The sequence below is a fragment of the Onthophagus taurus genome, chromosome 11, assembly GCF_036711975.1.
Source record: "Onthophagus taurus isolate NC chromosome 11, IU_Otau_3.0, whole genome shotgun sequence".
NCBI lineage: Eukaryota > Metazoa > Arthropoda > Insecta > Coleoptera > Scarabaeidae > Onthophagus > Onthophagus taurus.
Window position 1 is genome coordinate 9,220,576 of NC_091976.1, and position 18,502 is coordinate 9,239,077.

An 18,502-nucleotide genomic window follows, 5' to 3' on the forward strand; every position below is an offset into this window, starting at 1 on the left:
ATGAAAACACGCAAATATTTCTTGCACTAATAACTTTTCTATTTGACAGGGAGAAAACTCTACAACTGCTCTTTCCAACGATGTGTGACACACCGTAATCACACATTTGCACAATCTGTCAACATGAAATGAAGTTAGGATTCTTTCTCGGGTAAAACTTTGTTCCAATTTTTCCTTCAATAAATAAGAAAGTTAGGGTAAGAAGTGATTGCGTTCTGCTACCTGTAGGTTGTCTTTCAGGTGCGTTTCTTTTACAGACTCTGGCAGATATTAATGGACGAAAACTCGAAATAAGACAGGCCAAGGTTAGCTCTTTTCGAATATGTAAACCATTTGTTGAATTTCCTTCTATTAACGGCTGCAAATTTTTCGCTATTTTTCTAGATAACGAAAATATTGGACCGAAAAGTAGACGGAAATACAAGGGGAAAGTTTGTTGCTGGGCTGAAAAACGATTGTGCAAACGTGTGATTGAGATGTGTTATATACCGTTGAAAAGAGCAGAAAATTTCCCATAAGATAAATATAGTTCTAGAGTTTTCTCCCCGTCATATAAGAGAGTTATTGACGCAAGCGTGGTTTAGCCGCGGCAAAAATTCGTGGCAGCGTGACGTTTCTTATTTTTTCTTGCTCTTATTATCAACATATCGGCGGAGGAAAATAGCGGTTTAAGACAGAGAAACGACCAAGCTTTCCAACCGTGTGCTTAGTTTTTCGCTATCTTTCTGAATAACAAAGATATGGGCCCCAGAAGTAGGTGGAAATATAAAGGAAAAAGTTTGTTGATGGGCGGTTTATTGCTATCGTCTCGCCGGTTGCGTCTCGTGCAGTTTGTTCTTTATGGTATTTTTTTCGTGGTAAAAAGTTTGCGAAGTGGTGTTTAATTAGTGTTGACACACTCGTGATAACATTCTTTCGTTTTTTACCGGTTGTATATCTTTCGTTAGTGCATGTATCTCCAATTATTTAATTTTATTGTCGGTATCAATTTGTTCGCATAAAAAACTAGTTTTTCCGATGCCTTCAAAACAGTGCGGGTCTTGCGGACAGCTGGTGGGGAGAAATAAAGCGGGAATTGACTGCGTGTCCTGCGATGTTTGGTTTCACGCACAGAGTATACAGAGGCCGGACTCCGGCTAATAAATTGGCACTCCTATCTATCCTTGTTCAACTAATGAAAACTTCGTATGATACTTTCTCTCTCACATAAACTGAATCGATGTAGATGGCGCAATGGTCGCGTTACAGTAGTATTTAAAGAAACCAATAGATGGCACCATTTATTTCAAAATTTTTAAGTCGTAAACTCGTAGAGTTTAAAGAAGGCAATAGATGGCGCCATGTATTTTAAGTCGTAAATATGTAAATCCCAGAGCTACGTCCAGTTGGTCCAGTTCTATCAGAACTTGCGTGACTTGCTTATTCAGCCATTTAAATATTTGTATCTACTTCATCAATCTTTTATCTGTGTCTTGTTTAATTATTGTGTAGTTTTGCCTATTTATCGTTTGATTATTACATAGATTTGTTTAGTAGTTTATTTGTTTGTATACCTTAGTTTTCATTAGTTTATTACCATAGTTCGTTATCTTAGAATTAGTTAGTTTTTAAGGCCTAGTCGAGTTTTATAGTAGAATTTAGTTGTAATGGATAGGAATTGCTACATTTGCGGACGTTCGGTAGAGGAAGTGGTTAAATTATTTTCTTTTCCATTAAATATCAATAAGTAAATTTATAAATTTAAGTTAGATAGATTTTTTGTACTAAATGAAAATCTACTTTGATATTTTAGACAGCGATCATGGAATGAGTGTCTTGGTGTACCAGCAGAAAACACATATTCTAGACGAATGAGAATTTGCAACAATCATTTTACAATGGAAAGCTTTATGTTGAATAAGACCCTCTTGACCTTAAAAAGAGATGCAAAGCCTTTAAGAGTGATCTTGAATGTAAATTCTAATTGCTTACTTCTAATTGCTTCCATTTACTTTTAGAATTAAATTTACAGTTCTAATGATATTTTCTTTATTTAGGAAGCACACATTGTAACGAGTGAATCGCTTAGACAGCCTGAACTGGAGCAAGATAATTTAACGGATTCTGTCATAGTAAGTTTTACTATATTGTAATTATGTATATTATGCTGAGAGCTGTCAGAAATAAATATTAATTAATTTCTGTGCTGGTTATTGTTATTTTTTAATACATTATCACTTTTTACTGAAGAAGGTTTTTTTACTTTGTAATGTAGGTGGGCATTTAATAATAATAATAATACATGTTTATTGATGATGCAACAAAAGTGCAACAAACCAACAAAAAATATATTTAAGTAAATAAAATCATGATCACTGTAAAATTATCAACAAAAACGACCGGATTTGTGTATAAAATAACACTTTGTATATTTATAGGAGTTAAATATAACAAAAGACGCTGCCATACCTTCCTCCGCTACAAATGCAACAACAGACTCAGTATTTAAGAAGAGCCAGTCTAGTGCAACAATCAAAGAAAAATCACTGCGACGAATTTTAAAGAAGAAAGAGAAACAGATCCGGAGACTTAAAAAGAATTATGAAAATAAAACCACATTAGAACCACTGAGAGATATGTTAAGCACACCAGAATGTGTCTGCCTGAAGAAGTATTAACTACAAATGCCATTCAAGACTTAATTTTGTTCCTTTTTGTTTTGTTTTAATTCTTGTGTGGTCGCTCTGTTACTTTATTCTACTCACTGAAATATTGTTCCTTTTTGCTTTGTTTTAATTCTCGTCTTGGTCGCTATGTTATAATTTATTCTGGTCGCTGAAATATTGTTCTAATTGATACGAACAGAGACAAATAAAAAGAAATATTAAAGTTTATATAAATTCTTAATTTGAAAACAATAATTACTTTATAAGTAAAACAACATTTTATCATTAATTCTGTCTACTGCTCGTTTTCGCTGTAAATACTTTTAATTTTAGTCGCTTTGTAGAATTTTTTTATTCTGGCTGTCTTAAATCTGTTGTTTGCAACTGCAATTTGTATTCCTAAATTTGTCTAGAAATTTATTTGACTTATGGTATGTTAGAGTTTTTAATGGGTTTTCCTCTAGCCTTGAAGCAAATGCTTTACCATTGTACAAAAACGTCCCCATGAGCATGAAAATGATTAAATGTAAATATTTGTCTATAAATATACATAGATTTGTTCTTCTGAAGTTTGCATTTTTATTTACTTATATTTTATTAGTTTTTTTTAATAACAAGTTCAAAAAATCACTGTTTTCATCTTACAACTTGTTCAAGTTTTGAGATGAAAATTTTTGATATTTTGGAACTTGTTATTAAAAAAAATTTTAAAGAGTAATGAGATTTATATTCAAACGAGCATTCAAATTCCCGCTCGTATTTATCGATCCACTACACTACCGCCATCTACATCGATTCAGTTTATGTGAGAGAGAAAGTACCATACGAAGTTTTCATTAGTTAAACAAGGATAGATAGGAGTGCCACTTTTATTAGCCGGAGTCCGGCCACTGTATACTCTGTGGTTTCACGCCAAATGCGTGTAGCTCTCCAAAGCTGCGGTCTCGGCGCTCTCCGCCCCAGGTTCGTCATGGCAATGTCCTAGTTGCCGCCCGTCATCTAATCGTAGGAGAACTATGTTGCCGCATGACTTCGATAATCGATGTATGACCTCCACTCCGACAATCGAGGCTGTCTACGAGATGGTTAGCGAGATACGTTCGGAGGTTAGATCTATGAAAACTAAAAATGATGAGCTAATGACCTCGGTTCAATTCTGCAGCGATCAAATATCTGATTTCGAAAAACTTCTCAAAGAAAAGTGCATGGTTATTGATAGTCTTTCCTCCGATAATGTATAATTGAGGAAACAGGTCGACACCTTGTCGGTTAGAGTTGCGGAGTAGGAACAGTATTCCAGACGTAACAATCTGGACATACAGGGCGTGCCTGAGGCGGCCAACGAAAACATTATCGATGTTATAAATAAAATTAGCGGCTTTCTCGGGGTTCCGTTAAAATCTGATGATATTGATGCTATATATCGAGTACCTCACATTGGCGATGTGAGTCGGCCAAAGAACATCGTCGTGAGTTTCTGCAATCGCACCAAACGCGATTCTTTACTCGTCGCTGCCATTGCCAAGAAGCGCTCTCTTCCTAAGGGTTCCCGTCCGGGATTTTTGATTGATGGCCTATACAGGGTGATTCAAAAAACCGCTGACAGACTTCTAGGGCAGGTAGTACACCAAAAATTAACATGAAAAGTCCTAATATACATGGGATCGCAAATGCCTCCTTAACGAGATATAGGGGGTCAAAGTTTCTTTAAAATTAAACATTATCTACAATAAAAAGCCTTTCTTTAAAAATATTGTCAACGCCATTGCTAATTTTGTCAAACGGGCAGTATTTTCGTGTAAAGTGATCAATTATCTATCGATAGGTCTCTTACAAAACTTCGATCAAAGCAATAGTTTTTAAGAAAAACACGATTGTAGAAAACTTGGAGAGCTCTAAGGACAGCCAAGCGATCACTCTTAAAATCCCGCATGAACTGTCTATCAATTTTTTAGTCACTTACGCTTCTAAATTTTTTAATAATTTTATTGGTTTATGGTTCCTAAACTTTAACCAATGAAAATTAGCAGCATTTCCGCCTATTAAATCTAGGGTTATTGCTCGCGATAACGACGATGGACGTCGTCGTTATTGCGACATTATCGATTGCTTAACAATCGAACTGTATCATGTTCCGTCTATCCATTTCCTCACATCGAATTTCCTGTCTCAAATTACTCTTAACTTAAATCGAAACTTATAATAATTAATAACCAATTAATTAATAGAATTATTTCTAGATTATTACAACCTTACTGTAGCGAATAAAAAACTGTTCGGCGCCGCTAGTGCCACGGCTAAAGAAAATGGTTATAAATATGTCTGGACGCGCAATTGTAAAATTCTAGTCCGTAAAAACGACAGTAGCCGTGTTATCCAGATTAATTCCGACGGAGACTTGCGCAAACTACAGTAGCTCTCTTCATGTATAAACAACTTAGATATTTTCTAACTCGCAATGGCTTACGCAGTAAAGGTACTATTTTCTAAACAAACCTACTAAGTGCGGATTTGGATGTTGTCTGTCTCACGAAGACCTAGCTTTGTCCCGGAATTGAATCTACAGAGTATTTTCCCGATTCATATGTGACTTACAGACGTGACCGACACATGAATGATGATTCGGGTGCTCGGCGTCGAGGTGGTGTGTCGAAAATGATCTCCAGTGCGGAACGACCGGGTTTGTTCGCGGACGTTGAAGCAATGTATGTTGCGTTATCTAATGGCTCTTCAGTGCCTAACATATGCTGTGTTTATATTCCGCCGTGTGACAATGTTGCACTCTCGCGATTTTCCCGGTCCTTAGTTGATGTAATTGAGCGACACCCCAATGATGGTTTTCTCATTTGTGGTGGTTTCAATATCCCGAAAATCTGGTGGTCTTTTGACCCCGTTCGCCGTTACTGTGTCCCGTCCAGGGCAACTTCTGCAAGAGCTACAGAGTTCTTGGACTCCGTCACCTTGGCTGGTTTATCCCAATTAAATCATCATTGTAATGACTTTGGTAACATTCTTGATCTTGTTTTTTCCTGTAATGTATTTCATTGCGAGGTGGATTTGGGTGATCATGCTTTGGTGTCGGAGGACCGTGCTCATACTACGCTAGATATATCATGCAAATTCTTAATTCCTAGAAATTTATCCCACTGTAGTGAACCAATATATAAGTTTAAAAAGGCATTATTTGATCAAATCACTGCCCTGGCGGGATTGTCTGAGCGGTGGAACCGTGGATGAGGCTGTTACTTATTTTCACGAAGTGCTATCCGACGCTTTTAAACTATTCGTACCGCGCAAACGAGTCTTCGGATTCGGTTTTCCGTACTGGTTCTCAATAGATACTATAAAAGTAATTCTTGACAAACGTAAGCTGCACAAGAAGTGGAAGCGGTATAGAAATCGATTCGACTATTTAACTTTTTCCCTTTTGAGGGGTCGCTCAAAGTTCCTTATCGATCGTGATTACCGCAATTTTATTGTCAGTGCTGAGAGCACTATACGGCATGATCCCAAAAGGTTTTGGTCATTTGTTAGAGCTAAGCGCGCGACAAGTGACTTGCCTGCAGAAGTTACGTTTGCCGGTGTCACTGCTACCGATGGTGCGCATATTTGCGACCTTTTTTCTCGTTACTTCGGCTCAGTATTTAATGCTTCGCGGACCTCGAGCAGCAGCAATGGCTCCCGTTGTTATGGCCCGCGTTTTTGCGACCTGCCTCTACAATTTGAGCAGGTTGAGATCTTGAAAGCTAGAAGAAAGCTATTAGAGCCGTTAATCCTTCCGGAGGGTCACGTGGTGAAGGTATACCTCTTATTATAATAAAAAATTGTTGTGAATCTCTTAGTGAACCGTTATCAATAGATCTCTGAAAGACTGTCTCTTCCCGCTAATCTGGAAGCAGGCCTCTGTGGTGCTTATTTTTATATCTGGCTGTAGAAGCTTGGTCAGAAACCAATTTCTTTGTTGCCCATTTTCGGCAAGGTCCGTGAGAGCTTCATTTACAAGCCTATCTTTTACACTATAAAAAATATTTTAGACCCTCGACTACACGGTTTTTTTGCTGGTCGTTCGGTAGAGACCAATCTTCTCGAATATACTAATTACATTTTGCAATCAAAACTAAATGACAAGCGCGCGGTCACTATTTCAGACCCGTGGGTTCTTGCACTAAGGCTCTGTCAGGAAAAGGGGAAAAGGGAAAATCATAAGACAAGTGTTCTAACCACACTTAAACTATATTAACAAAATAACAAGAAATAATTGACAATGAACAAAATGAACCTTAAAATCTACCTACGTTTATTTACGACCCGACGTTACTTAAAAAGAGATATCTCTGAATCTAACCCCGACAGCTAATTCTCGTTGACAGATAGGTGATAACGCAAACTGGCAAAGGTGAAGGTTTCAATACCAAACTTACACCAAATCCCCAATAAAAACACAAATTACCGACACGACCCGGATGCCTGAAGTGCAAAGAATGTTTACAATTGAAACTAAGTCACAGTTCTTGATATGCGACGAAACTTAGAGTTGGCGTTAAAGCGAATTCTAAGTTGCTATCTAACGGAGCGCTGACGACGTTTCGACTCAAAAATCTCTTAGGTTCGTTGTGATTCTAATTGATTGTGATTGTCCTGAAAAAGGTCTTACAAGCTCTTAAGTAACCTCAGGTGTTGGAGGGATGCAAAAACCTTCTTGAGGCGTTCCTATCGCCTGGATGTTCCCGACACCTGGGCCAATCCAAAATACGGCGCGGATGTTTTACAATAATTTTCTGAGCCAATGAGGGAATTTGGGGAAGGGAACAATTTTTGACTGCGGGGTCAGAAGATAACATCCGTCACTAACTAATCCCAAAAGTCATCACATAAATCCCAAACCATGGGTCCCATCAACTTTACGTATTTCTAACGTCTATATTTATTATTATTTTTATTTCCTCGTATATACGAACTATATGAAGACAAACTATTGTAATCACGAAAAATCCGCTTCGAGGTTTTGATAAATCTTTACATTTGATGGTCCTAGAATCTATGTTGACCATTTTAGCATTACATCTGTATGTATGTGTTAGTATACAGTATGTACTTTATACGTGCGTTTGTAAACACGATAACTCAAAGACCCAATCATCTACTTCGATGAAATTTGGAATACGGCTATTAAATTAAGACAGTTGATCTCTACCAACTTTTGCGACAAATCTGTCGACCGGAAGTAGCAGTTTACTTTAACAGATTTAGAAACTGTTTCATATAAATTTTCATACAACTTGCACTTTAAATAAAGATTATCAGATAAAATATTGTAGAAATATGAATAAGAATGAGTAACTTTCAAATACAAAATTCCTACCACCTCACATAACCGGAAGTAGTACTTTACCTGAACCTGTACCCATTTGTTTCATATAAACTGGTACTAAGTAAAAAAAAAATTAAAATTTTGTATAAGCCTTTATATGAAAAATGTATAGATAAAAAATTACATTGAAATCATGAAACCGGAAGTAGTATTTTACTTAACAAATCACCTTCACATGCAATTTTACATATAGGAGTTAAAATAAAGAAAATTCTACAATTATTTTGAATTTAGTGCCTTTTTTAAAAGTATTTTTCCAAACATTTATTTTTCAATCGTATAAAAATGTGCGAAAGTCGAATGTAGAGCATTGTAGTTTTATTATTATTATGCAATTTAAGAAAAAATATACAAAAACTGCATTATTCGTTGATAGAATGTATCTTTTATATTTTTCATTTAATGTCACCTCTTAAAAACAGGATTAAAATATGTTAAACAATTTTATATGTACATAATTATAGGTATACACAATTATATGTATATTTTATTATTTTTTTATGAATGTTACTGATATTGCAGAGTAATATTATTTTTTAACAAAACCCTAACAGTCTATCTGAGATATAAATATTATAATACAATGTACAATATACCTATAATAATGTTTAACTCGTCCACTATTCCATCATTGCCTGACGCTGTTCAACTTATTCAATTTAATTTTCAGAAACCAGGTGATGCTGTGTTAAAGTGCTAGGGTTTCTTCATCCAGTTTCTTTACATTTTTAATGCACTGCTTTCTAATATTCGTTATGTATGGATCTGATGTATAAAGGAGTGTATCAAATACATCTTCGTTTGTAACATATCTAGAACATTTTCGTGCGTGATATAGCCTAAATTCTTTGTAATCTTTATTTCGAGATTCCTGTGCATCTTCTGATAGCTGTCCAATAGGTAAAATTGCAAAATGTCGTATGATACGTTCACCATGAATTAATATTTTATGTACTGAAGATGGCATGTAATACCAGTCATAATTTTTAATGTATATTTTTGCCGTTTCCGTCGCATATTCTCCAAACTTATCTGGATCTACCATAACACCCGATGTCAACGCCTGAAGAATTATATAAAATCGCTTAATCAATATTTCGTCGACACCGGTAATTTCAGCCGAAGAAGAAGCATTACAAAAAAATCTACTAGCAGTATTTCCATCGTTTGTATTACCACTTATTTGCTTTGGCTTATCAATAATCAAACCAAGCTCTTTGCGGAATCGGGCCTTGACCAAAGCTTTCTTATCTTTTTTTAATTGTTTATTTTCTTCGGTAGTAGCTGACCGCTTTCAGAAGGGTAGATTATATGATATGTGTAAAATCATCTCCATGCAACGTATCCAGGCATGTAGCGTTGATAATCCATAGCGAAATGCATTATCATTTTCTGGTCGTGCTGCCACCTTTTCTAAATTATTCATTTGCCGTGGATTAGCACCGAAAATAGTGCACGTGGAACATGAAGGTGTACATGTTATTGTTTGGGCAACTTTTCCATCTATCATAGTGAGAAACATGTCATGTTTGATTTGTATTGCTTTTCCTTGCTTTGTAATTACCGATGGACTCAAACTATCAATTTGACTTTGTATACCATCCACAACGGATTTCGTTTTCTCGGGAGTCGCTATAGAAAACTCAATTGAAATTGGTCGACAGAACCGCACAGAAGAGGGAACAGGATTTTACCACACTACCTTACCAGTTTCTTCGTTAATTAATCTAATAGGTACAAATGAAGCTATGAACAAATTAGCATCACATACCACATTAGACTCTTCAGGTAGTACTTGCTTGTATTCGCTTTGTCCAGATGAGCCATCACACCCCCACTTACTGTATAAAACTAACTTTTGTAATTCAGACTTATATACTGACTCAATTAATAAAATTCTATTAATCGTGTGATTTAATAAATCTTGTAAAGATGTTACCTTTGCATATGTATTGCTGATTTCTATGCTAGAAACAGGTGGATAACAGATTTTTACTTTCCTGGATGTTGTGATAAGGTGGCAATAAAAAGCAGCTTTTCTCATTGGTTAAATTTCTAAGGTATAAATATTGTGCTTTAGTCAAATCTAAATCAATGTAAACGCTTAATGCTTCATCTGCAGTCAATGGTTGTGATTTATTATGGTGGATCTGTTTTAAAATTGCTTTCTTTTCATCACTGCAAATCTCTTATAGTCTCCACTAAATTTGCTTCATCACTTTCTCCCATTGACGTAATCCCTGAATATACGCACTATATATGCGATCAAATCCATATTCATTTTGCAATGTTGCAGAATCTTCATAAGGTAGATGATATGGAACCAACAGATTTGTCGCATTCTTCATTTAGAACAGATAAAGATACAGATTTACTCCTGGTTTAACCAATCATGGTTTTTCGCAAAAAAAATCTTCTTTGTACGTGATGCTTCTGTCCAACGCGAATTTATCGCAGTATTCAGATTTCTTTTGAAGTGATTAATTATTAACTGTGTGTTATTGTCTGAAAGGAGATACTGTTCACGTAAAAATTTAATTAAGCCCGAAAGATTTTTTCGATCCGCAATGTAAGCGAGAGCTACTTCACGTTTTAAGCATCTTAATATAACCATTTTCTATAATAGTTTCTTCGCATATATTGTTTTGAAAAAACCTAATTTTTGCCCATAGAAAACATAACAAGTACTATGTTACTATAAATAGAAATATTTACGGATATTAGAGCACTTACCTTATGAATTAATAATTTTAAATAATGTTCTGAAAAGAACAGTACTTAAGGATATATTATGTTACTTATATTAGGTTACTTTAGGATATATTATGACAATGACAACTAAAAATTATGATTACACACATACTAGATTTTAAACAAAAAAAAATAAGTGCGCCATTGGCCGTTGAAGATTTATCCACACCAACTTAATCATCCCTTCTGGCGCGTCTGACATCCGATCGAATGAACTATTGTCTACAATTTCGTATTGTAATCTAATTCAATTTAATAATACTGTCAACCAAAACAATAGAACTTTAGACTTAATACTTTGTAACGCCAATATTGTCGATAACGTTCGCGCCTGTCCGGATGCGATTGTCGGCTTGGATGACCACCATCCTGCAGTGGAATTCGAGTTGCGCATTGAGCCTGATCTTAACTTAAGGAATGGCCCTTCCGGCCGGCTATCGTTTCGTAAGGCGGACTTTAAAAATATTTGTGAGAGCATTGATTCTGTGAACTGGCCCGCGGAATTCCTTGGACTGGGGGTGGATGAGGCGGTTGCGGTTTTTTACGGGCATTTGAATCGAATAATTTCCCAATTCGTACCCCGGGAATTGCCTCGATCCCATCATTTCCCTACTTGGTATTCTAGCTCAACTATTAAAGCAATTAAGGAGAAACTTATGTACCATAAAAAATGGAAAAAGTGGGGTAATAACGCAGATTATCTATCTTTTACTACTCTGCGTTCGCGATCCAAACATTTAATTTCAGCTGATTATAAAGCGTACCTTAATCATATTCAGACAGACTTAATTAATAATCCTGCGCACCTTTGGTCTTATATCAAAAATAAGAAAAAATCCGATTTTGGCATCCCTGCTCGCATGGAGTATAATAATTCTAGCGTGTGCAGTGGTGAAAATATAGCTGAATTGTTTTCCCAATATTTCAGCTCGGTTTTTATTGACGGTCGACTTGACGTTGACTTTGATCCCTTGCTATGCGCTGGTTTGTCAAACGTCTGGTTTGACAAATCCGACGTTCTCTGTGCACTAAATCAAGTTAATTCTAATTCGGGTCCAGGATCTGACGGTTTGCCCGGTATTTTGGTTACTTCCTGTGCCGATCAGCTTGCGGAACCATTGTTTTTGCTGTTCTATCAGTCTGTTGTTCAGGGGGTTTTCCCTTCCGTATGGAAGAAGGCGCTTGTTGTACCAATATTCAAATCAGGTCATAAGCATCTTGTCTCCAACTATCGTCCTATTTCAATATTGCCCATTATCTCAAAAGTTTTTGAAAAATTAGTATATTCTAAACTTCACTCTATACTAAAACCTTTTATTATCCAGGAACAGCATGGTTTCTGTAGGGGCCGATCAGTCGAGACCAATCTTGCTGCTTTTATGACTTTTGTGCATAATGCAACGAATAATAATTTACAAGTAGACGCAATCTACACAGACTTCAGTAAGGCTTTTGACAAGGTTCACCACGCAATTTTAATGGAAAAATTACAAGCGTTTGACCTTTCATATGGCCTGTTGCGTTGGCTTGGATCTTACATATCTAACAGACTTCAAGCGGTTAAAGTTAACAACTTTATATCTCATTTCGTACCGGTTACTTCCGGAGTACCGCAGGGGAGTCATCTTGGACCCATACTTTTCTTAGCGTATATTAATGATATTAATAAATGTTTTCGTTACTCTAATTTTTTGTTGTATGCTGATGACTGCAAAATTTTTTCATGTGTTCGGTCTTTGTCTGATTGTGATTTGCTACAGGAAGACTTAAATCGATTACATGATTTTTGCTCTGAAAACTATCTCTTTCTTAATCTGAATAAATGCAGCAAGATTACCTTTGGAAGAAAACGTTACCCCGTGAATTACCCCTACAGATTCGGTGCTGAACTGTTGCAGTCTAGTTCTTGCGTTAACGATCTCGGAATTGCGATGGATTCTAAACTGCTGTTTGGTCAACATATTGAATTAATGTTTTCCAAGGCTTTGCAACGTTTGGGTTTCATTATTAGATCGTGTAGAGCTTTCACCAATATATCCTGTATCATAAAACTTTATATGGCTTACGTGCACAGCATTCTAAGTTTTGCGTCATTGGTTTGGAATCCCGTGTATGCAACTTACGTTGATCGTATTGAGTTGGTGCAACGGAGGTTTGTACGGTATTTGGCGCATAAGTTTTTCTTGCCATATTGCGATTATGCTCGGAGATGTGCGGTCTTTGGCCTGAGGTCCTTGCGGGGTCGTCGTAACCTCTCGGATTCAATATTTCTGTTTAAGTTAGTAAATGGGTTGATAGACTGCCCTAACCTTGTCTCCGAAGTATATTACATTACCCCTTTATATACTGTGCGCGCTCATAGCCTGTTCAGATTGCCCGCATCCGCCTCGATCGCTCACATGAATTCACCTTTGCCTCGTATTATGCAGTTTTATAATCGGCACTGCTACTTGTGTGACTTGTTCGGCATGTCGTTGGAGTCGTTTAAACGTGCCCTCGCCTCTTTAGACGTAGTACGGTAGTAATTATAATTTGTTAATTTTCTTTTTTACCATTTAGTTAATTTTATACAATTAATTTGATTTGATTTGTATTATGTTTGTTTCTTTGTTTATCTTTTTGTACTGATTGTCACTTTGAAGAAATATTGTTGTACAATTGTTTTTCTAGTGGATACTTCACTGGGATTTTTCCTGTTTATATCCCATAAGCAGAATAAATAAATAAATAAATAAACTAAATTAATGGGCAACAATATGTAACCGAAAACTGATACTTATACAGCATACTTAGAATGAAATTTTTATAAAAATAATTTTAAAATTAGACTATTTTTTTAATAATTAAAAATGATTGGGGCTTTAATTTAAATAAAAATGTACTAAGGATATAACTTTTGTGGGCACACTGTATAGCATTGCTTCTTCCGATTTTCCGAAAATTGACTATATTCTCGTTATATTATTATTCTGTATGCCAAGTTTAAGCTACTTAACCTAAGAAAAGCCATATTGCATTTAAGCTATGTACGTCGTCAGTAAACAAAAATAACACTTCCGTGCGTGACGTGGACCTCTTAGTATTCTGGTCATAACTTCTAAATAGGCAAATGTTGGCAGCTAATTTTTTAATATGTTTTAAAGAAAAAGTGTCTTTAAAATTATATATATTTTAGACCATCTGTGGTTTCCACTTCTCCTGCTTAATTAATGAAAATTCTTTTCGTAAGTTGAAAGTTGCTTGGAAGTGCTACTTATGCCTGGGAACACGTTCAAAACAAAATAATACACCTACGAACTCCCTCACTTCCGATACCGCTTTGCCTGCAACAATAGCAGATGTAAACGAAGTGAAGAACTTCATTTGCAATTTATCTACGCGTTTCAACAAAATAGAAAACCTCGATCATCTACTTAGCGATTTCCATACGCGTTTTGAAGAAATCAATAAACAGTACAACAATATACTAAATCAAATTATTGCAACAAATGATTGGAGACGTTGTATACATAGATGAGAATTTAAATCGTGAAATAAAGGATTTATGTTGGAAAACAAAGTCTCGTGCTAGAGAAGTAGGTTACAAGTTTGTATAGTTTCGTAACTCCAAAATTAATGTGAGGCAAAACGAAGACTCCCCCGTTATAAGAATTTTCAACAGAGAAGATTTAGATAGGAAATTGTTTTCTCCTGGCTATGATGATCACGTGGACGGAGGATATGAAGAACCGACTCGATAGGCTATGCTGGGAGTGTGGTAAAAGCTTAACAAGGAATAAAATATTTTCGTTTGTTTTTTATTAACTTTTAAAATATTTTGCTTACGCTTAGAATTGAATTGATTTTTTTTTGTTTAATTATTGATATTTTGTTTTTTTTTCTTTTTATCATATGGCTCAAAATTATCTATCTAATTTAGATAGCTTAAATGTGCAGACACTAATAGCCAATGATTTACATGATCTGAATTTATTGTATTTCCAATACGGGTAGGGAATTTAATGTAATTCATACTAACATTCGTAGTTTGGAAAAAAATATTGATGAGGCAGAACACAAATTTCATGTAGTGATATGTTCCGAAACCTGGCAGATTGATTGTCCGGAGCTGTTGGGGGTCAATGGATACACCACTCATTACAACGGCTCACATTATAATCAAAATGACGTAGTTATTATACTGGTATCTGACGATCTTCCACATAATGTATCGATACATAGATATAATAATTTTTGCTTTATTAGAGTTGTGGTAGTTTTTAACTCTGTTGGAATAGGTTTAACGGGCGTCTATAGATCCCCTAATTTTCCTAATGAACAATTTGTTTCTGCTCTGGACCTTTATATTGATGAGATCTGTAACGCAAAAGTTGAGATGGTAGTTGGGGACATGAATATTGATGTCCTTAAGTGTAGTAGAGATTCGTGCGACTATCTTAACACTTTTCATTCTAAAGGGTTTAACTCATTTATAAATCTTCCCACGAGGGTTTTTAACGGCTCCTCCAGTTGTTTGGAACATATTTTGGTGAGAACCAGCAGTAGCGTCGATCAGATTCAATATGTTGTATTATGCTCTAAAGTAACTGATTATTATCCCACCTTAGCCAGCATCGTCTTCCCTGGGGAAGATTTTCGTCAGGCGATTTCTGTAGAAATTAAAAAAAAGACCGACTCTATAATTAATTTCAAGAACTTGAAGAATATTCTAGGGTCGGTTGTCTGGGAAGATATTATTAAGACACTTCTGACGTTGATGCATGTATGGAGGACTTCCGGAAATACATTAACTTATCTATAAAGCAATCCTCTTTCTATAGGAAAACCAATAGCAAAAACAAGAAACGATCTCCATGGATAACCAATGGTATAATAAAATCAATATCCATAAGAGATAAATTGTACAAAATGACAAAATTAGAACCTGATAACGTTGACTTATACAATACATATAATCATTATAAAAAATACATACCTAAACTCGTAAAAATTACAAAAACTCAATACTATATCAATTTATTCAATAAAAGTACTAAAATACAACATACCTGGAACACGGCTAATTCATACATAGGGAGGCAAAGAAAACTTACTAAAATAACTCAGATGACAAGAGGTGTAACAACAATTAGTGAACCTGTTGAAATTGCTAATCATTTTAATGATTTTTTTACTGACACCATCCAGAATGACATTCACTGTGATTTGCCGGTAACAACTAACAATTCAAACTCTCTATTTCTACTGCCTGTCACTGAGGATTAAATTACTAACGCTATCAAAACTTTAAAAAATAAATCATCTGCCTCAATTAATGATATCCAGCGGTTTCTTTCAAGACAATGCTAGTCTTGAAAGAAACCGCGCAGTTTATTAAAAAAACCCTTATGTTGTATTTTTAATAGATGCTTTTTGGAGGGTCGCTTTCCGCGAGCCCTAAAAAAGGCATTAATGGTCCCGATATACCAAGATGGATGTAAACTTGAACCGACCAACTATAGACCCATATCGTTACTAAGCAATTTGTCCAAAATATTTGAAAAAATAATTAAATCTCGTTTTATTGCATTTCCTGAAAAAAATAACTTCTTAAATAAAAATCAATATGGTTTTAGGGCTGGGCGGTCTACAAATCATGCAGTTTCGCGCTTAACACAACTCATTCTTGACTCTTTGGATAGAAGAAGGCCCTGCATAGCTATCTTTCTAGATCTGTCTAAAGCTTTCGGATCCAGTCATTTTGTTAAATAAATTAGAGATATGTGGATGTAGAGGTAGCACTCTTGAGTTGTTTAGGGACTACTTAAGTGAGAGATATCAGCAAGTTATTATAAACGGTGTTGCTAGCTCTGAGAAACTTGTGACATTTGGTGTCCCGCAGGGCACCGCCCTCTGACCTCTACTCTTCCTAGTTTACATAAATGATATATTTGGTATTCATCTTAACGCAGAGGTGATTGCATATGCTGATGACACTGTGTTGAGGGCGAATCATGGGCATGTGTGATTGCACAAACCTCACTCGATTTACGAATAATAAAATAAAATAAAGCTTGGTTAAATAGAAATAAATTATCACTTAACATTAAGAAGTCTCATTTCATTATATTCTCTTCGTATTTTGCTAACTTACCAAATATAAATGAAATAACATTTCACTCAGATAAATGCTAACCAGAAATAAACCGGGTCAGGTCAACCATCATCATTTGTCATCGGTAACCCCTTAATAAGATGGAATGGTTCTCCGGATAATGAGATCATCAAATATTGATATTTGACCACATCAGAGAACAAAGGATTTTCATGTACCATGGTACGAAATAAATCGTAAAAGCTTGGCCACATTTTAAAATCACCAGTGAAAGTTGGTAATGTTATTTTATTTAATCTGAGAGATACAGGGGTATGAGATGGTTCATGGGAGATAGTACTATTTTTGGAATCATTTATTTCCGTGTAAATAGCCTTTATAGTGAAATACGCTGTATCAGCCTTTTTACGAATATCATCGTGTTCTGAAAAAGTGTCGTCCGGAATTAAACCAATCACTTGGTTATGAAGGGCTTGAAATTGCCGGTAGGGAGTTGCTATGCCGCTAGTGCGAGTAATAAAAATCTTTGCTTCTTCAGGAGCGTTAGCAAGGTTACAACCGATATCTGAAGTTTCAATCAATCGATTGAATTCGATATTACGGCGTAATAATATTCGGATTGTATCCGGAGTATATCCGACTCGAAGGACTAAAATGAACGCTCGAATTAGTTCGGCGATCTAATAAGAGGTGCTGGTAAAAAATAAACGGAACAAGAAACGGAAAGCTAAACAAAAAAAAATATATTCAAAAAATATCAAGAATTTAAGTAATTAAAGAATACATACAATTTGCAGCGGGTGGATCTGGCGGATGGATCTGGCGGCGGGTTAAATGCGAGAATTGCAGATTAATTGCGTGCGGTCTGCATGCGATCGAAAATATTAATAATGTTGGTTAAAATCAACAAGCGTACCTAAGGTAACGAAAAGTACAAAAACCCGACTACTTAAAAATAATAATTAAATAACAGTGCGGAGCGAACACCTTGTTTCAGCAATTAATACATACAGGTGCGTTTTGTTTCTTCCTGCAATTCTTATAGTCGTGTACCGTCTTTGCACAATGCCCATACACCACGTCTGACTTGCAGAACCTCTTCAAGTGGCTGTACCCCTAACACATAAAACACCTTTAAAATCAACAAACTGTACTACACGACGCGTCTGTAGTTTAACGAATACTCTCCCGAATCTAAGCAACTCCTTTCGCACCCGATCAAAGACCTCCAACACTAGATTCGTCACCTCTCTGTCCCTCCTCCCAGTATTCTCGCCTCGTTATCCACGTTCTTTACCCATAATTGTTGCAGCACCGTACCCTCTTCATTCGTCCTGTCCAAATCATACAAAATTACAGTAGGGCGCATGGTTGTGGGGGCTCGGATGGTGACTCCCGATCAGTTCATCTTTTCCTCTATAATTTGCAACCTCCATCAGTACTCTCTTACCTTTTAGCTTCGCAACTCTCCGAAACATTACCTCTTTTCAATCTTCTCCCTTCTCCAAAGTCTTTACAATAGTATCCTTCAGCTCCCCACTGTCCGACACCTGCTTACCACCCGTGGCACAATGAAAAGTTTAACATAGAGCGAAGCTAGGAACTCCCAGAAGTGAGCCGACAAAAAAACGTCAGTTTCTA

General features: G+C 35.9%; 1 protein-coding gene across 1 annotated transcript; it reads left to right on the plus strand.

The window, feature by feature from the left end:
- Positions 1-1,465: 1,465 nt before the first annotated feature.
- LOC139432178 (uncharacterized) lies at positions 1,466-2,951 on the plus strand. The gene is made up of 4 exons (XM_071200571.1): positions 1,466-1,726; positions 1,793-1,952; positions 2,037-2,111; positions 2,418-2,951. The coding sequence occupies exons 1-4, from the start codon at positions 1,647-1,649 to the stop codon at positions 2,655-2,657; spliced, it is 555 nt and encodes a 184-aa protein (XP_071056672.1). The 5' UTR covers positions 1,466-1,646; the 3' UTR covers positions 2,658-2,951.
- The last annotated feature ends 15,551 nt before the right edge of the window (positions 2,952-18,502 follow it).

Bases quoted from the DNA above. Each gene is read 5' to 3' on its own strand.
- LOC139432178 (XM_071200571.1), top strand. From the start codon at position 1,647: ATGGATAGGAATTGCTACATTTGCGGACGTTCGGTAGAGGAAGTGGTT. The intron at 1,727-1,792 runs GTAAATTTATAA...TTGATATTTTAG, and splicing joins TTTCCATTAAATATCAATAA to ACAGCGATCATGGAATGAGT. The intron at 2,112-2,417 runs GTAAGTTTTACT...GTATATTTATAG, and splicing joins ATTTAACGGATTCTGTCATA to GAGTTAAATATAACAAAAGA.